At 44.7% G+C, this 27,899-nt stretch overlaps 1 protein-coding gene across 14 annotated transcripts in view; it reads right to left on the minus strand.

Annotated features, from left to right (window-relative positions):
- The window catches only part of NEK11 (NIMA related kinase 11), a 334,291-nt gene that overhangs the window by 75,956 nt on the left and 230,436 nt on the right, over positions 1-27,899 (minus strand). For all 14 annotated transcript variants that reach the window (XM_051818472.2, XM_051818466.2, XM_051818468.2 and 11 more), the window contains one exon: positions 20,158-20,257. In XM_051818472.2, coding sequence (XP_051674432.1) covers positions 20,158-20,257 — 100 coding nt within the window. The remainder of the gene's footprint in view (positions 1-20,157; positions 20,258-27,899) is intronic.

Below are 27,899 nucleotides of genomic sequence, written 5' to 3' on the forward strand. Positions count from 1 at the left end.
AGCCCTCATCACAGCACCCTAACAGTGCTGTGCTCTGACCTTGGTAAGACACTTTCAAGCAGCTGACATGAGAGTTCAACAATAAAATTGCCAAGAGCACTCAATGGCCTCATTGGGCTCAAGGCAGGCTCTGTAGCCACAGCATCCAACGCGACATCCAGTATTACCTGAATAAGGACAGGCGTCTATGACTCACACAAAAATACACACACATACACACACACACAAATCCAGCTTTGAGCATCAGAATTGCCAGCCACGCGTGCACAAGGAAGCTGGCAGGTGCAGGCCGTTAAGCATAGCAGGGCACTGGACAGCTTCATGAGAATCACCTTTCTTCTCATTTCCCCAACAAAGACTTCATTTGAAAGCCCTTTGCATGGGAGAAGTGAGCCCAGTTTGGGCAATCTGATGTGCAGGTGATCACACTGATGTTTTGGTCCTTAGATGTTAATAATCTGAGATTAACAGCACCAAAATCAGCAGCCCTGGAAAAGGTGTTTCCTCCTGGGCGCCAGGGACTTAGAGCACTGTGAATCCTCCTCCTCACTAAGACCATTCACACAAAAATCTCTGACCAGGAAAATAACAAAGATATCTCTTTTATTGACCTTTGGAAGCAGCACCATTTGGCTGTCAATAAGAGAGCCTCTTGATGTCAATTGTTAAATCAACAACGGGAGTCACTGTACACTTGCTCCCCATGTAGGACCTCTGTCCTTAATGTGTTGTACTAGGCAGATTAATGATAAAACTACTACTCAAACAGTACTCTATACTTTGCATGTCTGTGTGGGTGCAGTCTGTTGAAATCTTTACTTCGTATATACTAAGTTGATCTTCTGTATATAAAGACAATTGAAAATGAATCTTGGTTCTGAAGATGGCGGAATAGAGAGGGAGGGAGCACAGCGAAGGTCCACTAAGGGGAGGTTCAAAGAAGGATGAAAATTTGTAGTTTTTAAGCCCTTCCTCAAACTGGGGTGTTGGGGTGGACACGCGGGGAGGACGCGGACGCCTGGGACTCAGGACACCAGCAGGAGCGTGTACGCACCAGCGCTGGAGGCCGAGGTGAGACGGGGCACTCGCCCAGCACCGCGGCACAGCTGCCGCCGCTCCTCCCCCAACACATCCTGGGACGGACACTGGGACATGCACGACTGAGTGGGAGAGGAAATAGAGAACGGGAACAGAGTGAGTGGCGCCGGCGTGAGAGTGCACGATTCAGGGACACTAATTGAGAGACTGAGTAAGCCAGTGTCTCTTGGCGCCTCCCCGGAGCCCTGGGGGGCGGGAAGCAGCCATTTTGTTTGTTTACATTCGGGCTTAAAGGAGAACTATCTTTGCCTCCACACTAACCTTCGGAGGCGGAGCCCAAAGGTGGAGCTGAGGGTGCTCGAGGGAGGGCAGCCCAAAGTCCTGAGACCCGACTACTCAAGTTACTGAATAACGCCTCCTGGTGGGGAAAAAGCACAGGATCCAGAGCTGCAGTGGGCAGAGAGCAGCCACCCTGTCTGTTTACCTGCGGGCTGTGTAGAGCAGCCTGGTTACACTGAATATTGGTAGAGACTCACAGCAGCCTATAGTAGAGGGAAATCAACCTGAAAAATCACCCAGACGGAATGCCAAAAAACAAAACCAAAAACCAAAAAAACATAGAAGATAATATAAATTTGCCAATGGAGCAGGCTAAACCAACAGAGGCAGAAGAAGAAGAAGTTGAAAACATGCCAGAAAAAGAATTCAGAAATTAATAATCAGAATACTTAGAAATAATGAGAAACAGTGTCAAGAGCTGAATGAAAAACAAGCCCAAGGATTAGAGATCTTAAAGAGAAGCCAGAATGAGATACTAGAACTGAAAAACTCAATTGACCATATAAAAAACACCGTGGAATCCCTCGGAAATCGAACAGATGAAATAGAAGACCGAATATCAGAATTCGAAGACAAACTTCCAGAAATAATACAGTCAGTTCAATCACAGGAAGAAGAAATTAAAAAATTAAAAAACACGGTCGGAGACCTACAAGATTCAATCAAACGGTGTAATGTTCGGATAATAGGAGTCCCTGAGGGGGTGGAAAGAGAGAATGGATTAGACGGTGTCTTCAACGAAATAATATCAGAAAACTTTAAACAAAGGCAGCTGGATAACAACACACAAATACAACAGATAACCAGGACCCCAAACAGAGTAGACCAGAAGAGAAATTCACCACGACACATTGTGGCAACACTCAGTTCAGTGACACACAAAGAACAAATCCTAAAATGTGCCAGAGAAAAGCGACAAATCACATTCAGGGGTAAGTCAATCAGACTCACCCCAGACTTCTCATCGCAAACACTACAGGCAAGGAGACAATGGCATGATATATTCCAAGTGTTAAAAGACAAACAATGCCAACCTAGAATACTATATCCTGCAAAGCTATCATTTGTGAATGAAGGGGAAATAAAGATCTTCCACGACAAACAGAAACTGAAAGAATTTGTATCCACGCGTCCAACCCTACAACACTTGCTCAAAGACGTGCTGCACACAGAAATACAAAAACAAGAACTTCACTGCAAAAAAAAAGCGAATGTAGAGTAACCCACAAACAAAGTTCAAAATACATAAACAGCTCGTTACAGGAAACATGAAGGGAAAAAGACAGTACTTAACAGTAATCACATTGAATGTGAATGGTCTTAATTCCACGACAAAGAGGCACAGACTAGCAGATTGGATAAAACAAGAGGATCCAACTATATGCTGCCTTCAGGAGACACACCTCATCAGCAAAGATGCACGCAGACTGAAAGTGAAAGGATGGAAAAAGATACTCCAAGCTAATGGTAATCAAAAAAGAGCTGGTGTGGCCATCCTAATATCAGACAAAATAGACTTTAACATAAAAACTATTAAAAGAGACAGAGAAGGGCACTATATAATGATTAAAGGATCTATCCAACAGGAAGACATTACTATTATAAATGTATACGCACCTAATTACAGGGCGCCTGGCTACCTGAAAGAATTACTAAAGGATTTAAAGGGAGATATAGACTCAAATACAATAGTAACAGGGGACTTCAACACCCCACTCTCACCAATGGACAGATCAACCAGACAGAAATTCAACAAGGAAACAACTGAGCTAATTGACGCCATAGACCAAATAGACCTAATAGATATCTTCAGAACCCTCCACCCCACAGACACAGAGTTCACGTATTTCTCCCCAGTACATGGAACATTCTCTAGGATTGACCATATACTAGGCCATAAAGGGAGCCTCAACAAGTTCAAAAAAATTGAAACTATATCATGCAGCTTCTCAGACCATAGTGCAGTGAAACTTGAAATCAACAACCCAAGAATCTCTACACCATATGCAAATATATGGAGAATGGACAACATGATCCTAAATGAACAGTGGGTCATCGAAGAAATTAAAAGAGAAATCAAAAGATTTCTAGAAACAAATGAAAATGATAACACAACCTATCAAAACCTGTGGGACACAGCAAAAGCAGTGCTAAGAGGAAAGTTTATAGCAATTAGTGCCTACATCAAGAAGCTGGAAAGGAACCAAACAAATGAACTCTCTATGAACCTCAAGGAACTAGAAAAACAGCAGCAAATCAAGCCCAAATCCAAAAGGAGGAAAGAAATACTAAAGATCAGAGAAGAAATAAACAAAATTGAAACCAAAAAAACAATACAAAAGATCAACAAAACCAGGAGCTGGTTCTTTGAAAAAATAAACAAAATTGACACACCATTGGCTCAACTAACCAAAAAAAGGAGAGAGAAGACCCAAATCTGTAAAATCAAAGATAGTAATGGAAATGTAACAACTGACACAATAGAAATAAAAAGAATCATCAGAAACTACTACAAAGAGATGTATGCTAACAAATTGGGGAACCTGGAAGAAATGGATAGATTCCTGGACAAATGCAACCTTCCTAAACTGAGCCGTGAAGATATAGAAAATCTAAACAGACCCATAACCATGGAAGAAATTGAATCAGTAATAAACGCACTACCGAAAAAGAAGAGCCCAGGACCGGATGGCTTCACTGCCGAATTTTACCAGGCATTTAGAGAACAACTAACCCCAGTTCTTCTCAAATTATTCCAAACGATTGAAAGAGAGGGAATCCTCCCAAATTCCTTCTACGAAGCCAATATCACCTTAATTCCTAAGCCCGGAAAAGACACAGCAGAGAAAGAAAACTACAGACCTATCTCCCTGATGAACATAGATGCAAAAATACTCAATAAAATTCTGGCAAACCGAATCCAACTACACATCAGAAAGATCATTCACCCGGACCAAGTGGGATTTATCCCTGGTATGCAGGGATGGTTCAATATTCGAAAGTCAATCAACGTAATCCAGCACATTAACAAATTGAGAAAGAAAAATCATATGGTTATCTCAATAGATGCAGAGAAAGCATTTGACAAAATACAACACCCCTTCATGATGAAAACCCTAAGCAAATTGGGGTTAGAAGGAACATTCCTCAACACAATTAAGGCAATCTATGATAAACCAAAGGCCAGCATCATATTGAATGGGGAAAAGTTGGAGGCATTTCCATTGAGAACTGGCACCAGACAGGGATGCCCACTCTCACCATTGCTATTCAATATAGTCCTAGAAGTCTTAGCCAGAGCCATCAGGCAAGAAAAAGAAATAAAAGGGATACAAATGGGAAAGGAGGAAGTCAAACTATCCCTGTTTGCAGATGACATGATACTATATATAGAGGACCCAATAAACTCCTATAAGAGGCTACTGAAACTCATAGAAGAGTTTGGTAAAGTAGCAGGATACAAAGTCAACGCTCAGAAATCAACAGCCTTTGTATACACAGACAATGCCAGGGCCGAGGAAGAACTACTAAGATCAATCCCATTCACAATAGCCACAAAAACAATAAAGTACCTTGGAATAAATTTAACCAAGGAGGTCAAAGACCTCTATGATGAAAATTACAAAACACTAAAGAAAGAAATAGAAGACGACACAAAAAAATGGAAAAACCTGCCATGCTCATGGATTGGAAGAATCAATATCATCAAAATGTCCATTCTCCCAAAAGCAATTTACAAGTTCAATGCAATACCAATCAAAATACCAAAGTCATTCTTCAAAGACCTAGAAAAAACGATGCTGAAATTCATATGGAGAAACAGGAGACCCAGAATAGCTAAAGCAATCCTTTACAATAAAAACAAGGCCGGAGGCATCACAATTCCAGACTTCAAAGCATACTACAGGGCAGTTATAATCAAAACAGCCTGGTACTGGTACAAAAACAGATGGATAGACCAATGGAACAGAATAGAATCACCGGAGATCAATCCAAACATCTATAACCAACTCATATTTGACAAAGGACCTAAAACCAACCCCTGGAACAAGGACAGCCTCTTCAACAAATGGTGCTGGGAAAACTGGATGTCCACATGCCGCAGTATGAAGCAAGACCCCTACCTTACACCTTATACAAAAATCCACTCAACATGGATCAAAGAACTAGAGTTGCGCCACGACACCATGAAACTAATTGAGAGCATAGGGGAAACCCTCCAAGATATCGGAATAGGCGAAGAATTCCTGGAGAAGACCCCACAGGCACGGGTAATCAAAGATAAAATAAACAAATGGGATTACCTAAAATTAAAGAGTTTCTTAACAGCAAAGGAAACAGTCAGGAAAGCGAAGAGGCAACCAACAGAATGGGAGACGTTATTCGCAAACTACACAACAGATAAAGGATTAACAACTAGAATCTACACAATGATCAAAAAACACCACAGAATCAAAACAAACAACCCAATAAAAAAATGGGCCAAGGACCTTAACAGGCATTTTTCAAAAGAGGAAATCCAAATGGCCAACAGGCACATGAAAAAATGCTCAGGATCCCTAGCCATCAGGGAAATGCAGATCAAAACCACAATGAGATACCACCTCACTCCGGTTAGATTGGCTTACATACAGAAATCAACCAACAACAGATGCTGGCGAGGATGTGGAGAAAAGGGGACACTAATCCACTGTTGGTGGGAATGCAAGCTGGTAAAGCCACTATGGAAGACAGTCTGGAGAGTCCTCAGAAACCTGAACATAGCACTACCACAGGACCCAGCCATCCCACTCCTTGGAATATACCCAAATGGAATTAAAGGGGTGAAAAAAGCCATTTGCACCTCAATATTTGTTGCAGCTCAATTCACAATAGCTAAGACATGGAATCAACCTAAATGTCCATCAACGGATGACTGGATAAAGAAACTATGGGATATGTACTCTATGGAACACTATACAGCAGTAAAAAACAACGAAATCCGGGCATTCACAACAAAATGGAGGAAGCTGGAAAACATCATGCTGAGTGAAATAAGCCAGTCCAAAAGGGATAAATATCACATGTTCTCCCTGATTGATGGCAACTAAGCGAGCACCTAAAATGATACCCATTGAAGTGAAATGGACACTATGAGAGACAATGACATGAGCAGCCCTTGTCTAGACTGTTGAGGAAAAACTTACTATTTTGTTCCTTTAGTATTTTTGTTGTTGTTGTTGTTGCTCGGTATGCTCTACACAAGACCACTGGTTGAACTATGCAATCAATGCACAACCATTCTTAAGCGTTTAAAAATTAATAGGAAATTGATCTCTGTGGAACATGGGAGTGGGAATAAGAGAGGGAGGAGATATATAGGACGGCACATACTCAATCAGACCTACCTCCAATGGTGGAACTGGAAATGTGCCAGGGGATTTCAACTCAATCTTACCAAGGAGGCAGGCACCAATGCCAGCACACTTGGTAAAGAGACAAATATAAATACACAACTGATCCAAGAGATAGGGTAAGTGTCGAAGAGAGTACACAAATAAGACCAGTGTAAGCAAATAATGAAAGATAGAATCAAAAGGGTTGAGAATGATCCTGCGGGGGAAGCAGGTCACACAGCAGACTCATAGAATGGCAAATGCCCAAAACAGCACTCCTGCCTCAGAATCAACCCTTGGGACATTCGGATCTGACTAAAAGGTCCATGAGAGTCTCGCAGGCATGGAAAGCCATGACACGGTGGCAAAAAAACAATCTAAATGAAGGATCCTGGCGAACAACACTCCAGCAGAAGGATCAGGCCATCAAGGAGAGAGGCGCCTTTCTCTGAAGGGAGGAAGGAACCTCCACTGTGATATGGCGTTGACTAAACAAATACAGAGTTGGTGAACTCAAGGGGCCTCCATAGCCTAGACAGCTCATAGCAAGTGTCTCGGGTGATTGCTGACGTCATAAATAAGAGTGCCAATTGTTAAATCAACAATGGAGTCACTGGGTTCATGCTCCCCTCGCAGGATCTCTGTCCTTAATATGTTTATCTATGAAACTCAAAAACAACACTACTAGTCGAACAATACCCTATACCTGGTTCGGTTGTGTGAGTGCAACCTGTTGAAATCCCTGCTTAGTATAGACTAAATTGATCTTCGGTATATGAAGGTAACCGAAAATGAAACGTGATGAAGGGGGGAGAGGGGAGAGGAAGTGGGTGAGGGGAGGGCCATGGGAGGGAGGGAGGTCGGGGGGAAGCCACAACAATGCAAAAGGTGCATTTTATATTCTACTTAAAACTATTGGTTGAGCTATGTAATTAATACACAATTACTCTTAGGTGTTTAATTAATGCTATAACTAGTACTCAAATAGTATTTTACACTTTATGTTTCTGTGTGGGAGCAAAATGTGGTAATCTTTACTTAACATACGCTAAATTGATCTTCTGTATATAAAGATAATTGAAAATTAATTGTGATGTGAAGGGGAAGGGAAGAGGGAGTGGGAGAGGGGAGCATTGTGGATGGGAGGGAAGACACGGGCGGGGGTGGGGGGGAGGAGGCTATTGTGGTCCATAAGCTGTACTTTGGAAATTTATGCTCATTAAATAAATTAAAAAAAAAAAAAAAAAAAAAAAAAAAAAAAGAAAATGAATCTTGATGAGGAATGGGATGGGAGAGGGAGTGGGAGATGGGATGGTTGAGGGTGAGAGGGAGGTTATGGGGGGAAAAGTTGCTATAATTTAAAAGTTGCACTTTGGAAATTTATATTTATTAAATAAAAGTTGAAAAAAAGAGAAAGCCTCTTCTTGGTAAAATAAGTTGGACATCTGAGCCAAAACTTGAGGCAAAGCGTGGTTTCTTCTCTTCCACTCCAAATCTGTATTTTAGAATATTTTGTGCACTTTATTCCCAAGTGTGTTTGCTGTGAGAAATGAAAACACAACCTCATATATTTCAAAAAATGTATAATAAATTAAATAAAATGGACCACACAATGAAAGCCTACATTTATAAAAGAGAAAAATGTATATAAGATAGCTAGACTGATTTATCAGAATAAAACAGGAAATTCTAAACTTTGATAATATAGTTTGTGGGGAAAACAGCACTCATACACCGCTGACAGCATTTGGAAATATCTACCAAAATTATATAACTATTTATTCTTTGACCAAGTAATCTCACTCATGAAAATCTATCTAAAAGATGAATAGTAGTGCAACAAACAAAAAAATTTGCATGAAAGTACAAGGCTACTCATTCTAGCACTGTGTAGAATAGCTTAATATTATAACTATCCCTGTGTCCTTAATCAAGGGACAGGCTGAACAAACAATGGTACATCCACTGGAAGAATTCAGAAGCTGTAAATAGGATGCACCATGTTGTTACATATGTCTAAGAAGAATCACCAGCATATATTGCATAAGGAAAGAGATACAATGCATATAATAGGCTACCAATTTTATGAGAACTGTTTGAATATAATGAAAAAATGAACCATGACATCTTTGTAAGATGGAAGGAAGGAAATGGAGAAGGGACTAAAAATGGAAGGACATTTTCTCTTAGTATGCTTTTTTATAGATTTGACTTTGAACCCATGAAATTATATTATGTAACTAATAAAAAAGTAACAAAACAAGAAATTTTTAAAAATAGGAAACAAAGGCTGGTGTCAGCAGGGTAAGCTGCCTGAGATGTTGGCATCCCATATGGGCATTGGTTTGAATCCCGGTAGCTCCATTGCTGATCCAGCTCCCCACAAAGGAACCTGGGAAAGCAGGGGAAGTTGACCAAAGTACTGGCCCCCTGAAACCACGTTGGAGTCCCAGATGAAGCTCATAGCTCCTGGCTTCTGCGTGGTCCAGCCCTGGCCATTGGGGCCATTCAGGGAGTGAACCAGCAGATAGAAGACCTCTCTCTCTCTCTCTCTCTAACTCTGCCTTTCAAATAAATTAATTAAATATTTTTAAAAATGGTGAAACCAATAAATCTGCATATACCCACACACAGGGGGACTCAGGGAAGTTCAGAGCAGCACATGCATGTGAAGAAATTGTGGAGGTGAAGCAAAGAACCACCCTAAAGAGTTAGAGAACTGTCCTTGGAGATCACCCTGTACGGGGGAGTGCTTCTTTACACCTTTTACATTCCAAACTTGTGAACCTGACAATTCACTGGCCATTGGGTAAAGCATACAAAAGAATTTTTTAATTCAAATGGCTAACAGACACATGAAAAAAGGCTCTGGATCACTGGCCATCATAAAAATGCAGATCAAAACAACAATGAGGTTTCACTTCACCCCACTTAGGATGGCTTTCATGCAGAAATCAACAAACAACAAATGCTAGCCAGGATGTGGGGGAAAAGGTACCCTAATCTATTGCTGGTAGGAATGCAAACTACTATAGCCATTGTAGAAGACAGCAGGGAGACACTTCAGAAAGTTGAAAATAGATATACCATACGACTCAGCCATCCCACTCCTGGGAATTTACCCAAGGGAAATGAAATCAGCTTATGAAAGAGCTATCTGTACCCCCATGTTTATTGAACTCAATTCACAATAGCTAAGATATGGAATCGATATATATATATATATATATATATATATATATATAAAGTAATACTACTCAGCCATAAAAAAAGGAAACCCTATCTTTTGCAACAAAATGGATGCAACTGGAAACCATTATACTTAGTGAAATAAGCCAGTCCCAAAAAGATAAATATCATATAATTTCCTTGATCTCTGGTAATTAATAGAGTAACCAAAAATGTAATGTATAGGAGTGAAGTTGGCATTTTGAGATTTGATGATTGCTTACAGCCCTTGTCTCTACTGTTGAGAGCAGTGTTGTTTTTTTTTTTCTTCTTACTATTTGTTGAACTCCTTACTTAGTGGATGGTTAATCTTATGAGGATAAAGTAAACTGAAAGTAGATCATTGTAAAAATTAAGAGTAAGAATAAGAGCAGAAGGGTGGGATCACGGGTGGGAGGGAGAGTAGGGTGGGAAGTATCACTATGTCCCTAGATCTATGTATGTGAAATATATAAAATTTGTTTACCTTAATAAAAAACTTTAAAAATTCAAGAAAAGTAAAATAATAAAGGAAGATGAATCCTCAAAAAAATTTTAAAAAAGAATCTTGTCCTTGTCCCATTAAAAAAAAAAAAAAGCTCAAATATAAGACCCCAAAGAATCAAGCTGTTTCTGAATAACTGAATCCTAAAACAAAGATTCAGGCTACTTATTGGAAAATAAAAATATTTAGCTCCCAATGAGTTCAAAGTCACAATGTCAAGAATACTAAAATAATCAGTATAATTGTATTCTACTTGTTGAGATAGCTAGAGGAAATAATAAACATCTTAAGCTGTGAAAAAGATTTTTATAAAAAAAAAAAAAACAAATCAAACTTACGAAGATGAAAACTATATTGTCTGAGATGAAAAATACACTGAATGTTCCACTCAGTTGTGTTGTGAATCCAAAACTTGTTTAAAAATTGTGTGATTTGGGGCTGGTGTTGTGGTATAGCAGAGTACGCTGCCTGCAATACCAGCATCCTATATGGGTGCCAATTCGAGGCACGGCTGCTCCACTTCTGATCCAGCTCCCTACTGATGCACCTGGAAAAGCAGAAGAGGATGCCCAAGTGCTTGGGCCCCTGCACCCATGTGAGAGACCCAGAGGAGGCTCCTGGCTCCTGGCATCTGCCTGGCCCAGCACTGTCTGTTGAAGCCATTTGGGGAGTGAATCAGCAGATAGAAGATCTCTCTCCCTATCTCTTTCCCTCTCTTTCTCTGTAACTTTACCTTTCAAATAAGTAAAATAAGTCTTAGAAAATATTGTGTGACTGAAAAATATATATAAGATGCATCTCGATAGATGCATAGATAGATACACATATATCGAGAACACTATTTATTCAAATTGAACAAACTCGCCGGCGCCGCGGCTCACTAGGCTAATCCTCCACCTTGCGGCGCCAGTACACCGGGTTCTAGTCCCGGTCGGGGCGCCAGATTCTGTCCCGGTTGCCCCTCTTCCAGGCCAGCTCTCTGCTGTGGCCAGGGAGTGCAGTGGAGGATGGCCCAAGTCCTTGGGCCCTGCACCCCATGGGAGACCAGGAGAAGTACCTGGCTCCTGCCTTTGGATCAACGCGCTGCGCTGGCCGCAGCGCGCCAGCCGCGGCGGCCATTGGAGGGTGAACCAATGGCAAAAGGAAGACCTTTCTCTCTGTCTCTCTCTCTCACTGTCCACTCTGCCTGTCAAAAAAAAAAAAAATTGAACAAACTCTATGTGACAAGTTCTTTGCCTGGACCTGTGTGAGTTAAAGGATCAGTCTGTTGGCGACTCTGTGCCACTTGTGCCCCTCAGAGCTGAAAGCTGCCCAGCTGTAATTCCAGAGGGCCCCCTTGTTGGGCCCTGATGGGACCCTGATGCCAGGTATGTAACTTAATTCAGCATGTGGTGATTAAACAAAAATGAACAAACAAAAACCACAAATAGTTCTCAAAAGAAAACTTAAAACCCTGCCCTTGATAGTAGAGGCTCCAGGAAGCTCACAAAACCATAAAGACCCCTTCACACATCCTTCCACCCACCTACCTTCTCACCCACCCATCCATCCATCCGTCCATCCATCCATATATGAAGAGCAACCTGTTTTGACTATGCATAGATATTGCTCGGGAATGGAAGCCAACACTGATCCTTTGTCCTTTGGCAGACAGTCCAGTGACTCTGAGGGATACCACCCAACACCAGCTGGGCACAAAGTGCTGCTTGTAACCCAGCAGGGAACGTCACTGAGGGGCTCATCTCCCCACAGGACTGGGGAGTGGCTGCGGCAGGAAGCCATGTGCTAACAATGGCATGCCACTGAGTGAACTTGAAGGATGGCAGGGTGATTCCCAGGTGCGCTGTTCCCAGCTTCCGCCCAAAGCTCTACTTTCCCACAGTCAGAGATGACCAAGTCACTTGCCCTACACCTTAACCCACCCGCACGCCAAGTGACCTTTAGAGACCCTGAGCTGGAAGGTTCATCCTCACCCGGATCTTTCCCTTGCTGAAGAGTAGGAAGGTTGTGTAGGGGCAGGTGTGGCAGGGAAACTCAGCTCAGTTTGGACATCTTGAGTTTTAGATGCCTAATGGACATCCACGGGAAAATACCAAAGGGTAGGTTAAAATTCATAGATTTACGGAAATGTTAGTGGATGAAAGATGATAAACAGGACACTAGGAGTACAGGAAAGCAAGACTGATGTAGGGTGATGACTGTGGAGCTGGTCTGTTGATGAGTCCAGGAGTTTATTCTACTATTCTGGATCCTTTTGTATAGGTCTGCAATTTCCCCAAAGTAAAGGTTTAAAATTCAGGAGGGCACACAATATTGGTTATGTAGGACATCCTCAAAAGTGTATAGCCTGCATCTAATATTGAGGAGACCCCAGATAAACCCAAAAGGCAGGACATCTTACAAATGACCAGCCTGTAATCTTCAAAAATGCCCATGCTTTAAAAACCAAAGAATGACCAAGGAACTGTTCTAGAAAAAGACCCAAGACATACAACAAATAACTGAGCACAATGTGTGATCCTGACTTGTATCCTAGATGAGAAATGCAGTTGCCATTAACAGATTTTGTTGGGGCATCTGATGAAATCTGAATATGTACCAGTGTATCACATAATAGTAGATACTATACTAATGCAAAATTTCCTAATTTTAATCACTGTACTGTGGTTATATAAGAAAATGTTCTTATTTTTAGAAACTGTACATTTAATTATTTAGAGATGAAGAAATATGATGTATGAAAATTTTTTTTAAAAAAAAGATCTATTTGCAAGTCAGAGTTACAGAGAGAGAGGGAGGGAAAGAGACACAGAGATCTTCCATCCACTGGTTCATTCCCCAAATGGCCATGATAACCCAGGAAGTCAGGAACTCCATCTGGGTCACCCCATGTGGGTGCAGAGGCCCAAGTACTTGGGCCACCTTCTGCTGCTTTCCCAGGCATGTTAGCAGGGAGCTGGATTGGAAGTGGAGCAGCTGGGACTCCAAACAGTGCCTACATGGGATGCCATCATCACAGAGGGTGGCTCAGCTCACTACCTCACAGTGTCAGCCCATGAAATCTATTCTTAAATGACTTGATAATAATTTATAAGTATAAATGTGTACATATTATATAAATAGATATAGTAAAAGAGAGGTTTACACAAATGTGGCAAAATGTTAAGTTAGTAAATCTAGGTAAAGGATATAGGTATTCATTAAGTTATTCTTTTAAATTTTCTATAGGTTTGGCACTTTTAAAAATAATGTTTTTAATTAACACAATTAATCAGCTATAATAACTACCCCCCACCCACCCTGACAGATTCCTTGTTTTTCCCTCCCTATTGCCATGGTGGAGGAAGTGCTTGGGGCTGGCATTGTGGTGCAGCAGGTTAAGCTGCGGACAGTCGTACAGCGCCCCCTAGCTTCAGAGATCCCCATAGGGCCAGCAGAGGCAGCCACCGAGACTGAACTTCAGCTTCACTGCCCCTTCCGCCAGTCTGCTTTCTTCCGTTTCCTTTCTCAAGACCGCTCCCTCAGGAACCTCTTCCTGCACATTAACCCGCGTCTCCGAGTCTGCTGCCCAAGAGCCGGCTGAGGCAATAACGTGGCCATTTCGCAGAGGAGGAGACTGAGTTTTGGAGAATCATTTGCCGCGGATCAGGAAGTCATGGATTTACTAGCACAGCCAAGGCTCGACCTCCAGATGTGCCTACCTCTAGCTTCTCCTCCCTTATCTTTACCTCTCCAGATCCTGCCCCTCCATGAAAGCCAAGGCCAACTGCACACCGCTGGGAGGCCACGCTCCCAGTGGCCTCCCAGCGTCCCCTTGCTGACCCTATTGCTCTCACCATCTGTTCTGTTTGGCCTGTGGTCCCTGTTGGCCACTTCCCTTAGCCATCACCTCGTGTTACACAGCCATTGTGTTGCTGTTTAACTTTTTAAAGTGTGCTGCTGTATCTAAACTGCAAACTCCCCGGGGACAAATGTCATTCACTGCTCTTTTTTGCATCCTGACAGTTGTCACCTCCTTACTGAGCGTGCAGTACATTCCCGTGCAGTGAAAGACAGCAAGATTCTTTCACCCTGGCTGTGTCCTAAGTCTTAGAAACAGACAAAACACAACATGCTCAAAAGACACACGGCTTTGCAGTTTCTCAGTTTCCTTTGAGTTCTTTCTGGATTGGATAGAGCTTCCTGACGTGGAATGTAAGGGGACAGCAGCTTATTCTGCTAGGGAGGCGACACCATCCATTGGGCAATAGCCCAAACGGCATAGATCGACACTACAAAAGTGAGCCAGAAGATGCTCAAAGTCAGGCAAGCAATAAGGAAAAACAAAAGCATACAGGAACAAAATACCTAGAAAACTTCTTGATCAATTCTTTTGGCAAAACTTGTTCATTTTAATTATTTAAGGCATTTCAAAATAGGCTAAGAAGTAGAATATTGTGTCTTTTGCAAAAGCAATGAAATCTTAGATTAAAAAAAATCTGACACCACGTTATTAATGTTTAAAGGAAAAGTAAGCAAGCCACTTTTGTTCTCTTTAAAGATTATCAACTGGGAAGATTAGCAAGGCTTTCTACATTATCTCCGTCTAGCAAGAAGTGCAGGTAGAATAAGGAAAGATTAGTCCAGACTCCTTCAGTTCCGATTCCTGGTAATCCCTGTTGCCATGGTAACTATGCAACTGTGTAGCCACACTGGTATAGGCAGGACTTGAAAACAATAAGCATTGAAACATCTTAGCAGTTTTCGGTTTGGAAACAATTTTTAGGATTTTTTTTTTTCTGTATTGGATAGATGGTGATATGCTGTTTTTGCAAGAACAATATAAATGCAAATCAACTGTAAAATAATTTTTGCCAAACTCCCCTAGGTATTCAATCCCCATCAATTTAGGAAGTGGATTTTAGAGAGAAGTTTCTGAGTTGGAACATCTGTAAAAAGGGTCAGCAAACTATACAGACCACAGTCTGGGTTACCACATGCTTTTGCACATCTTGTGAGCTAAAAATTGTTTTTACATTTTTAAATGGTTAACCATAAGTCAAAAAAAGGAAAATATTTTGTGGTACTCAAAAATCATATGTGATTCAAATTTCAGCCCTCCAAATAATGTTTTATTAAAGTACAGCCAACCACATTTAGCTACATATTACCTGTGGCTGCTTTTGTGCTACAATTGCAGAGTTGAGTAACTGTGACAGAAATTGTATGGCCAAGAGAGACTAAAATGTTTACTGCCCAGCCCTTTACAGGGCAAGCTTGCCAACCTCTGAGACAAAGGCTGAATGGGAGGAGGTGGACTGGGAGGCTGGGCACCTCTTCCTTGCCAAGAAGTCTGCAGCAAGCACCAGTGACAGAGATCCAGGCCTTTCCGACTGAGCTTTTGCTTGCTCTATTCACAGTTGTATGTAGGGAAGTACAGTCGTGTTTCTGTGAAGATCAAGTGGAATAGCATCTGCTACCATCCGAATGATTGTGTGTGTTCCAAAATGCATGTTGAAACTGAATCCTCAGGGCAAGATGGTGATGAAGTAGGGTCTTTTAGGAGAAGATTAGGCCATGAGGGCTCCACCAAACCTGCTAGGCCCTTGATCTTGGACTTCCCAGCATCCATAAATCTGAGTAAGACAGTTATGATCTAGGCAGGCATACAGGTTGAAGTTGATTAGGTGAGCTGGAAGACCACGCCTTCACCATACTCCTGTGTGAGCCATGCTCCTACCTGGCCACCTGTGCACCCACTGGCCAATCAGGCTAATTAACCACTCCCCTTTGAAAGTGGATTAAAAGCCTGGGTCACGATGTGCCCGCCCCTTCCTTTCTTTGGCCTTTTGCCAGTATGGGGCTTGCTGTGGCCCTGTGCCTCTAGGGTGCATGGCCTTTGGGCCACCCACCCCATGCTTCCTGGCCTAGATGCTCCTCCATGTGGCTGGTTCCTGGTACTCTGCACAAACCCAATTTATCCCTCTCTTTCAGATAAAGCCCTCACTCTCCTATGCATCTTTCTCACTGAATAAAAGCTTAAAAATGTATTATGCTTCCTCGTTCATTTATTCCAGTATTCAGAATTCTTCTCGGAATATTGGGCAAGAACCCACACGGGCTTATTAATGTTGGGAATGTATTAATAAACACACAGTGGAATTGTATGGCACTCCAAATTCCAATTTCATATGGCACCCCAGATGGGACCTTTTGGGGAACTTTAAGGGGGCACATTCGATGTCATATTTTAGGGGGTCAATCCCGGTATCAGTTATACTGTATATACATTGCTTAGTCTGACATTTTGTTACAGTGGCACAAATGCACTAACGCAAAACTTGGCGACGAGGATTGAGGTTTTCTATAACAAATACTAACAATATAGACACAGCTTTGGAACTGGGGAGTGGGTAGAGGCTGGATGGTTGTGGGTATTCTAGGGAGGCCTCGGAAGAAGAGAGCTGTAGAGACCGAATTGATCTTCCTACAGATATCTGAGTGGCCCTGAACTGACTTTGGCAGCAATGCAGGTGGTAAATACTCAGATGGAAATGAGGAGACCATGCCTGGAAGCTGGAGAGCAGATCATCCTTGATGTAAAGGGGAAAAGAACCTGGAGGAACGATTCTGTGCTCTAGTGCTTTTTGGATGGCAGCAGTTGCCAGAGAGGAACTAGGATATTTAGCAGAAGAAATATCCAAGCGGAGTGTTGAGGATGGTGTTGGTATTGTGGCACAGCTGGTTAAACCACCACCTATGATGCTGGCATCCCACGTCAAGAGCACCAGTTCAAGTCCCAGCTGCTCCACTTCCCATCCAGCTCACTGCTACTGTGCTTGGGAAAGCAGCTGAAGATGGTCCAAGTGCTTGGCCCCCTGCCACCCACATGGGAGATCCAGATGGATTCCAGGCTCCTGACTGTGGCCTGGCTCATCCTTGACAGATGTGGCCATTTGGGGAATGAACTAATGGAAGATTTCTCCCCCAACTTCCATCACTCTGCTTTTCAAATAAACAAAATAAATCTTTTTTTTTTTTTTTAAAGTGTTGCTGGTGCTGTGGTGCTGCGGGTTCAAATCCCAGCTGCCCCTCTTCCAATCCAGCTCTCTACTCCTGGGAAAGCAGTAGAAGATGGCCAACTCCTTGGGCCCCTGCACCCACGTGGGAGACCTGGAAGAAGCTCCAGGCTCCTGCCTTCGGATGGGCGCAGCTCTGGCTGTTGCAGCCAACTGGGAAGTGAACCAGTGGATGGAAGACCTCTCTCTTTGTCTCTACCTCTCTCTGTAACTCTGTCTTTCAAATAAATAAAATCATTCTTTAAAAAAAAAAAAAGGTGTTAGGATGCCTATAGTAAAATGTGAGATGAAAATAAATTAGATAATAAGACAAATTTTACCATCAAAAGGGAAGTAGAAATTAAAAATCTGGAACATCCTCAGCCTGGTTGTGTTAAGAATAAGAAAACAAGGGGCCGGAGCTGTGGTGTAGCAGGTTAAGCCCCTGCCTGCAATGCCGGCATCCCATATTGGGGCCAATTTGAGTCCCAGCTGCTCCACTTCCAATCCACCTCCCTGCTAACGTGCCTGGGATAGCAGTGGAAGATGGCCCAAGTGCTTGGGCCCTTGTACCCATGTACAAGACCAGGATGAAACTCCAGGTTCCTGGTTTTGGCCCAGCCCAACCCTGGCCATTGTGGCTACTTGGGAAGTGGAACCAGTGGATGGAAGATCTCTCTCTCTCTCTCTCTCTCTCTGCCTTTCAAATAAATAAAATACATCATTAAAAAAAGGAAGAAAAAACAAGTGAATTCAGTAAAGAATACCAAGTGTGTGACTACATTTTGTCTGGAAGACAAGACACAGAATCAAAGAGAAGATCATGATTTATTTTTATTTATTTATTTTATTTGACAGGCAGAGTGGACAGTGAGAGAGAGAGACAGAGAGAAAGGTCTTCCTTTGCCGTTGGTTCACCCTCCAATGGCCGCTGCAGCCAGCGCGCTGCGGCCGGCGCACCGCGCTGATCCGACGCCAGGAGCCAGGTGCTTCTCCTGGTCTCCCACGGGGTGCAGGGCCCAAGGACTTGGGCCATCCTCCACTGCACTCCCGGGCCACAGCAGAGAGCTGGCCTGGAAGAGGGGCAACCGGGACAGAATCCGGCACCCCGACCGGGACTAGAACCCAGTGTGCCGGCGCCGCAAGGCGGAGGATTACCCTAGTGAGTCGTGGCGCCGGCCTGATTTTTTTTTTTAATTTGACAGGTAGAGTCATAGGGAGTGAGAGAGAGGGACAGAGAGAAAGGTTTTCCTTCCATTGGCTTACTCCCCAATGGCCACCACGGCCAGAACTACGCTGATCTGAATCCAGGAGCCAGGTGTTTCTTCCTGGTCTCCCCATGTGGGTGCAGGGGCCCAGATACCTGGGCCATCCTCCACTGTCCTCCCAGGCCACAGCAGAGGGCTGGACTGGAAGAGGAGCAACTGGGACTAGAGCCCGGCAGAAGATCAAGGTTTAATGTTGTTTGCTTCACTGGGTCTTGGACTTCCCTGGTACTTGTTATCCCTTCCGTCCTTCCTATTTCTCCATTTAGAAATGAGAATGTCTATCCAATGCCTTGGTGACGCCAGCTCTGCAGGTGCATGGAGAGCAAGAGCTGTGAGAAATGGGCACCTCCACTAGATTTTCTTTTTTTAAGGATTCATTTATTTATTTGAGAGGCAGAGTTACAGACAGAGAAGGAGGAGAGACACAGAGAGAGGTCCTCCATCCACTGATTTACTCCCGCAAACAGCCACAATTGCCGGAGCTGGGCCAGTCCAAAGCCAATAGCCAGGAGCTTCTTCCGGTCTCCCACATACATGGGTGCAGGGGCCCAAGGACTTGGGCCATCTCCCACTGCTTTCCCAGGCCATTAGCAGGGAGCTGGATTGGAAGAGGAGCAGCCAGGACTCAAACCAGCACCATAGGCAACCCCTTGCGCCACAGAGCCGCCCCATCTAGATTTCAAATGATGTCTCAGAAAGCATTGGGGCCAGGCTGAGAGCTGCCCCAGGGCCAGGGCTGTCCCCCACTTTGTATTTTGGAAGCAGGAAACTTGGTTGACTTCACAGGCACTCAGCTGGAGGCGAATTTGCCTCAGGATGAATCATCCCTTTGAGTGTCACCAGTATCCGAGTTAGCTGATACTTAGATGAGACTCTGGACTTCGGATTTTTGAGTTCATGCGAGACTGAGTTAAAACTCTGAGGGCTACTGGGATGGGATCAATGTATTTTGTGTGTGAAAAGGTAATGGATTTTGTGAAACGCTATGGTGTGAATGTGTTCCCCCATCATTCGTATCTTGAAAGTTAGCCTTCAGTGCAAGAGGTGGGGCCCTTAGGAGGGGGTTACATCAAGAAGAGTCCTCCCTCAGGAATGGGATTAAGACCCTTCCCACAGGGCGTGGCCTACTTGGCCCTTCCTTCCAGCTCCCAACACGTGAGGACTCTGGAACAAGACACCATCTCTGGAGTGCCAGTGCCAGGCACGGTCACTGCCGGGACCTCGGGCTTGTGCTTCCCAGCCTCCGAAACTGCGAGAAGTAACTGGATGCCTGCTCTATGTGCATAATGTTACAGCAGCACAAACAGCAGCATCACTGGGCCCCGGCCAGTGTGTCCTAACACCACACCCTGCCCCGGCCCCCGCAGCTCCGACAGCATGCCACTTACTCCCTCAGGCGCTTCACCTTGGTCCCCGCCAAGGCGCTGCTGACAACGGCTGTTCCTGGGGACGTGTCTGCAGCCACGCTGGTGGTGATGGTCCTTGTGTCTGAAAATCAACACACAACCCTCAGTGACTTCATCAGCGCTCCTGCAACGTCAAGGTGACATTCAAGGGCAATCAGAAAACAGGAGCTAATCCACCTTTGCTTCAAGGTAATGGTGCATTAATTAGGAAGCAATTCAATTATAGCATGGACATTAAGGAGATTTACTCCAAATGATAAGATTATTTACAGGTTTAATATGCACAAGGAATTCTAGGACTAAGCCACTCTCGAAAAGGATTGTTTAAACAGAACACTGTTACTTCAAAGGGGAGCTTTTAACACTAGCCAATTCAAGGAGAGATGTATCCACAGAAGAAGAGAAAAAAAAAAAAACAAACAGGGGCCAGCATTGCAGCATTGTGGTGTAGCGGGTAAAGCTGCTGCCTGCAGTGCTGTGATCCTATATGGGCGCTGGTTCCAGTCCCAGCTGCTCCACTTCCATATCCAGCTCTCTGCTATGGCCTGGGAAAGCAGCAGAGGATGGTCCAAGTGCTTGGACCCCTGCACCCATGAGGGAGACTCAAAAGAAGCTCCTGACTCCTGGCTTCAGATGGGCCCACCTCTGGCCATCATGGCCATTTGCAGAGTGAACCAGCAGAAGGAAGATTCTCTCTCTCTCTCTCTCTCTCTCCCTCTTTCAGTAACTCTGCCTTTCAACGAAATAAATAAATCTTTGATGAAAAAAAAAAAGAAAAAGATTCTTGGGGGCCTTTGGCCAGTCCCTTTCAACAGCTGTGGGTATTTTTTTAAGTGATCAAGAAATTTTTCTATTAGGCTTATTCCTCCTGCCCCCTTTATCTTAACCTCACTCCTGAGCACTTGCTTTTCTGCAGTGGAAAACAGAATGCTGACCAGTGAGTCATCTGCAGGTTTGAATTCCAGCAGAAGTGAGCAGAAGGCCAAGGTCAGGTTCAGAAGGTAAGGCGTTGCAAAGGAAAGCTGTGAAATTGTGAAATCTGCGTATTGCGAGAGCTGCATTTTCTTCCCTTCTGGGACACCCTGGAGTCCCTGACAAAACATGTCAGACTGAAGGGAAAGAAACCACACTCCTGCCCATCAAGAAACTACAAGGCAGTCGGGTGAGGCAGGAAGGTTCTGGCAGGACAGTGTGGTAATTATAGTCTATGATAAAGGAAGCGCCAGGGCTAAGGACCTGTGACTGGTTTACATTGTGTATATCTGTTGAGATACTGCACACACAGTGTACAGGTATTGTCACTGGTATTGTGGCACAGCAGGTTAAGCTGCAGCTTGTGATGCCAGCATCCCATATGGGTGCCAGTTCAAGTTCTGGCTGCTCCGCTTTCTATCCAGCTCCCTGCTGATGTGCCTGGGAAAGCAGCAGAAGATGGTCCCTGGCACCCAGATGAGAGATCTGGTTGGAGTTCCAGGCTCCAAGCTTCAACCCCCTGCTGCAGTGGCCATTTGGGGCGTGAACCAGTGAAAGGAAGATCTGTTTTTCCTTCTGTCTCTCCCTCCCTTTCTTTTACTATTTCAAATAAATAAATTTAAAACATCTTTAAAAAAATAAAAGAATGTACATGTATTTCATCTTAATCCAAAAATTTAAAAATAAAAACAAAGTTCATAATTAAAAAAATAAAAGACACTGAAGCTGGTCCCACATGCTCAGCCCTAGGGTGACCCACAGAGCTGGTTTTCAGCTCAGCTCTTGGCTGCCTTGGCCTCTCTGGACCTTATCTCTCCCACAAGGTGCCCACATCTCACAGTGAGAAACTCTGCACACTCTAACATTTCCTCCTAAGTGATATCCACGTGGTTGCAGTGTCAGAGAAAGGACCTGAGCTGAGACCGCACTGCGGAATTCCTGCTCTTTTTTCAATAGATCTCGTGTGACAGGTGTTGGTGTGATTCAGGGACCAATCAAGGAATCAGGAGCCAATGCCCCATGATACAGATTAGCAAAGCTTTTTGTTCTATATATTTTTAAAAACAATTTATTTATTTATTTGAAAATCAGAGTTACACAGAGAGAGAGGTTTTATATCTGCTGGTTCACTCCCCAAATGGGTGCAACAGCTGGAGCTGGGCTAATCTGAAACCAAGAGCAAGGAGCTTCTTCTAGGTCTCCCATGTGGGTGCAGGGACCCAAGACGTGGGTCATCTTCTACTGCTTTCCCAGGCCACAGCCAAAAGCTAGATCATAAGAGGAGCAGCCGGGACTCGAACCGGCACGCATAGGGGATTCTGGCACTGCAGGCGGCAGCTTTACTGGCTCCAAGTTCTCACATTTTTTAATTTGGAAACTGAAATGCATGTCCTGATAGTTCTCACATACACTCTCCTCTTGCACATCCCTTGGGGCATGCATCCACTTTGCACTCTTTGCTCTTACGCTTTTGCTCTCATTGAGATGAATATTCTCCTGCTTATCTCTGTCAAAATTGTCTGAGCTTTCTCCAGGCTGTATCCCCGATAACAAATTATTGGATCAAGAAGTCTAACTTGTGTAAAGGGCTTATTACAGTTCGTTAAATGAACAATGTGTTCTTCCTAGTACGCCACCAGTTGTGCCTCTGTGTTGAAGACACAGTGCCAGGAACTGATCACCCCTTTTCTCTCACTCCTAGAGACCGCTCCTTCCACACCGGAAGGCCAAACCTGCCTCGGCCCTCACTGCCATCTTCCCACCAACATTGGCCGAGGGAGTGCTGGGGAGCAGAGGAGGATGAGGAAGGCACAAGGACTGATGTCCTAGTCACATGGGTTGCTTTTTATAAACATCTCCCCCAGAACCCGAGAAGTTACTAAAACGACAGCAATCACACCATGTCACCCAACCCCCATGTGAGCTAAAACGAAAGGTAGGTGCTGCTTCCCCCCTCTTGCAGAGAGCTGCCGAGTGCTGCAGGCTTATGCAGATAAAGGTCAACGCAATTTCCAGGAGAACGGCGGTTTATTTTAAGCTGCCCCGTTCCCTTCAGCACTGCTGGGGAAGACGCTGCTAAGCCTTGAGCTCGAGGGTAGAGTACAGGAAAAACATAATTTCTCTCTCTCTCTCTTTTTTTTTTAAAGATTCTGATTTATTTATTTGAAAGACAGAGTTACAGAGAGGCAGAGGGAGAGAGAGAAAGAGGTCTTCCATCTGCTGGTTCACTCCCTAAATGGCCACAATGGCCAGAGCTGGGCCAATCCAAAGCCAGGAACCAGGAGCTTCTTTTGGGTCTTCTGGGTGGATGCTGGGGCCAGGGAGTTGGGCCATCTTCCACTGCTTTCCCAGGCCACAGCAGAGAGCTGGATTGGAAGTGGAGCAGCTGGGATATGAACCGGCACCCCTATGGGATGCCAGCACTGCAGGCAGCAGCCTTGCCCGCTACGCCACAGCGCCGGTCCCGGGAAACAATTTCAAACCACAGAGTTAGCAGAACTTGGGGCTGACAGCAACTCTTATTTTCTTATCAGCCCTTTTTGCCAGTTTTTGTCCTTCCCAGCCCAAAGTAGCAGCTGCCTGAGGTCAGAGAGAAGCATGACGCACTTAACAGTTGCAGTGAAAACCACGGGAGCTAGAATCACAGACGCCACCTAACGGGTCACTGAATCCTGGACTGTTAGGCATCACCCAAGGGATCCTGTGAAAGTGCAGATTGCTTTAGCAGCACTGGGAAGGGCCTGGGTTCAGTGTTTCCAATGCGCCCCTAGGGGACACCCACGATGCTGGCCTGGTACCACACTTGGATTAGCAGCAAGGCTCTTAGACTGGGGCTGGTCCCACTAAACGGCAGTGCTGGGCCCCTTGTTCAAAAAGCAAGAGGATGGGGCTGGCACCGCTGTGCAGTGGGTTAAAGCCCTGGCCCGAAGTGCCAGCATCCCATATGGGCGCCAGTTCTAGTCCCGGCTGCTCCACTTCCAATCCAGCTCTCTGCTGTGGCTTGGGAAAGCAGTGGAAGATGGCCCAAGTCTTTGGAGCCCTGCACTCATGTATGTGGGAGACCCGGAAGAAGCTCCTGGCTCCTGATTTCAGATTGGCTCAGATCCGGCTGTTGGGGCCATTTGGGGAGTGAACCAGCAGGTGGAAGACCTCTCTCTCTCTCTCTCTCTCTCTCTGTAACTCTTTCAAATAAATAAAGATAAATCTTAAAAAAAAAAAAAGGCAAGAGGAAAGCTCTTCCCTGTCTTAAGCTGTACTTGCTGGCCCTACCATGGTGGTGATTTTTTTTTTTAATTGGGAATTTACTGCAACTCTCCGAAGGGAATGCAGGTCCCCAGGAGACTGGTGGTCCCAGCCAACTCCAACCCCTTCTCGACCATGCCCAGGCCCCCAGTGAGGGAGGGCAGTAGTGGTGGCTACCAGGTGGGAGGGGGCTGGACATGAGACGGCACATGAGTCAGGCTTTATGTGCCTGGCATATGTCCCACCGTCTCATGAGATTTCTCTCAGAAAACACAAGTTCAATGAAAAAAATGTTATTAAATCCCAAGCACGGGGTTCCCTCTGGAACCTGGGCCCTGTGTAACTGCGCTCATCACAGACCGTGAAGCCCCGACTCCAGGCCTCTGCTTTCTTAGAGCTTTTGCTTAATAATAGGTGACTCCTTAATCCCCATGTTGACTTTTACAAATTAATTTCTTTTTTTAAATGTATTTTATTTGAAAGCCAGAGTTACACAGAGAAAGAAAGAGAGACACAGAGAGAGAGGTCTTCCATCTGCTGGTTCACTACCCGATTGGCCGCAATGACCGGAGCTGCACTGATTTGAAGCCAGGAACCTGGAGCTTCTTCCGGGTCTCCCACACAGGTTCAGGGGCCCAAGGACTTGGGCCATCTTCTACTGCTTTCCAGGCCATAGCAGAGAGCTGGATCAGAAGTGGAGCATCCAGGACTCAAACCAGTGCCCTATGGGATGCGGGCACTGCAGGTGGCGGCTTTATCTGCTATACCATAGTGCCGGCCCCATAAATTAACTTCTTCTTAGTAAGTTCAAGAAATTCTCATGCACTTGGAAGACAGTATGTGTCACACACACACACACACACACACACACACACAATGTGTGTTTGTGATTTTGTGGATTTCTGGTAACTATCTTCTCCCCTCCAGGACCTTCCAGCCACCGAAGCTGTCCATCTCCCAACTGCCTCCATTGTTTTCCTAGAGAAGGGTGAAGCATTGCTTAGACTACACCATCCTCCTTTCAGCGTGCACCAGGCAGGCATCAAACCCTGCTGACGCCTCTGGCGATCTTGTAGAAAAGTGGATGTGTGCACAAGCGAGGGGTGGCCAAGGTAAACTGTAGAATAATTCTGGAATTCTGCCCGGGCTGCAGCTCCGGGCCAGGCCCACTGGCTGCAGCCTCCAGCCCGGGGAGAGCAGGGGAGTGCCATGCCCTGCCTCCCTCCTCCACCTGGAAGCTGTGACCCACTGCTAGCCCAGGACAGCGACTACTGCTACACTGCTTGAGCAGAGGAGAGCACTGTGCTCAGACTGTGGGTCTGCATGGGAGCATAGGGTCCAGATGTGTTGAAAAGGAGGTGGCGACAGAAAATGAAAGGTGGAAGTTTTGCATGTTATCCATCATCCCCTCCACTAGAACAAGCACATTTTCCCTCTTTTTGTTGGTCGATTTCTCTCTCAATTCCATTTCTCACCAACACTTTTCCTTTTTTTAAAAAAATTATTTTAAAGAGTTACAGAGAGAGGAGATACAGAGAGAGAGAGAAAGAGAGATCTTCCATTCACTGGTTGACTCCTCAAATGGCTGCAATAGCCAGGACTAGGCCAGACCAAAGCCAGGAGCCAGGAGCTTAGTCCAAATCTCCCACGTGGATGCAGAGGCCCAAGTAACTGTTGGGCCATCTTCTGCTGTTTTGCCAGGGGCATCAGCAGGGAGCTGGATCGGAAGTGGAGTAGCCAGGTCTTGAACCAGTGCCCATATGGGATCGCCAGTGCTATAGGTGGCAGCTTAAGCCACTGCACCACAGCGCCGGCCCCAAGTCAACTTTTCTGTATGAAAACGGAACTGCAGAGGCCAGGGCGTGGTTGTCCCCTGAAGTTCCCTTTCAAAGCAACCCCACTCTTCTCCCATGTGTCCTGCTACCTGGAACCCGACTTCCTCAGACTCCGTTCCTGGGGTCTCTGGCCCCCGGCCGGGTGCTGCCCCTCACTTCTGTGCCTTCCTCCATGTCCTCTGACTTGCCAGACCCAGATGTGGGCCTTGCCTTTCAGTTCTTGGATCTACTGTCTTGTTCAAACTTCATTTCCATACAAATTCATCCCAATCCATCGACAACAACAAAAATAAAAACAACACCAATAACAGTAGCCGTTAAACGTTTCTCAGTCAGTTCCAGGCCCTGTGCTAACCAGCTTACCTGGATTGTCCCATATAAGATTCCAGTGAAGTCAGAGCGCTTTTCAAAGAGAGGTACTGAGATATTAAGTAACGCATGCAAGGTCATAGGACTGATTCATTACACAGTTGGAACTTGAAACCAGGCCTTGCTTTACTACACAGGGCCAGAGGTGGGCCACCCTGCTGATGGCTAACGGGCCTCGGTGAACACCCGCTCTCTGCTGACCACAGAGCTGCCAGCTGAGGCACCACTTGCCACATTTTGCCTTCTAATGCTCTCAGCTGTAAATGTCAATCTCTCCTTCCACTGCCCTACCTTTTCCAACTACTCAGTAAGGTCCTGGAGGGCAGAGATTATGTCCTGCTCACTTTTTTTCTTAAAGTTTTAAATCTATTTTCGAGTTCATAATTCATTGCCATTAATTACATTCATGACGCTGTATAGTCTTTGTTACCAACTATCTCCAAAAACACCAGACAGAAACTATAACTGTTGTACAATAACTCTCCACTCTCCCAGCCCCAGCCCCAGCCCCAGTAACCTCTCAGCTACTTCCCAGCTATGAATTTGGCCAAGAACCTCGTAGAAGTAGAATCATACAATTTTTGTGCTTTCGTGTTTGGCTTGTCTTGATTAGCATAATGTTGTCAAGGCACATCATGTGGTAGCATGAATCAGAGCCTCCTTTTAAGGGATGAACAACATTGCCTTGTTCGCAACAGTCCCCTCTTACCTACAGTTTTGCTTTCTGGCATTTCAGTTACCTGCAATCGATCATGGCCCAAAAATATGAAATGGAAAATTCCAGAAACTAACCATTCACGAGCATTGAGTTGCACTGTGTTCTGAGCAGTGTGGTGAAATCTTGTGCCACCCCTCTCAGGACATGAATCACCACTTTGTCCAGAATATTCAGGCTGAGTACACCATACATGCATCCCTTAGTTATCAGGCCGAATGCTGTGGTTTTGCTGTACTTGTGTTCACATAACCCTTATTTTACTCATTAATGGCCCCAAGCTTGTCAGTGATGATTCTAGCAATTCAGAGAGATCAAAGGGAAGCCAAAAAGGTAAAGTTCTCAACTTAACAAGGAAAGAAAAAAAACAATGCATGCTGAGGTTGCTAAGACCTATGGTGATTACTGTTAATCTCTTCCTGTGCCTAATTTATAAATTAAAGTTTATCATAGGTAAGTGTGTATAGGGAGAAGTGCTATCCAAGATTTCAGGTATGCACTATGTCTTGGAACACAGGCCCCATGGATAAGGGGGAATGGCTGATCTGCTGTTTCTGCCCTTTGGTCTTATGAATAATGCTATAGTAAAC

This window comes from Oryctolagus cuniculus, chromosome 4 (assembly GCF_964237555.1).
Source record: "Oryctolagus cuniculus chromosome 4, mOryCun1.1, whole genome shotgun sequence".
Classification (NCBI taxonomy): domain Eukaryota; kingdom Metazoa; phylum Chordata; class Mammalia; order Lagomorpha; family Leporidae; genus Oryctolagus; species Oryctolagus cuniculus.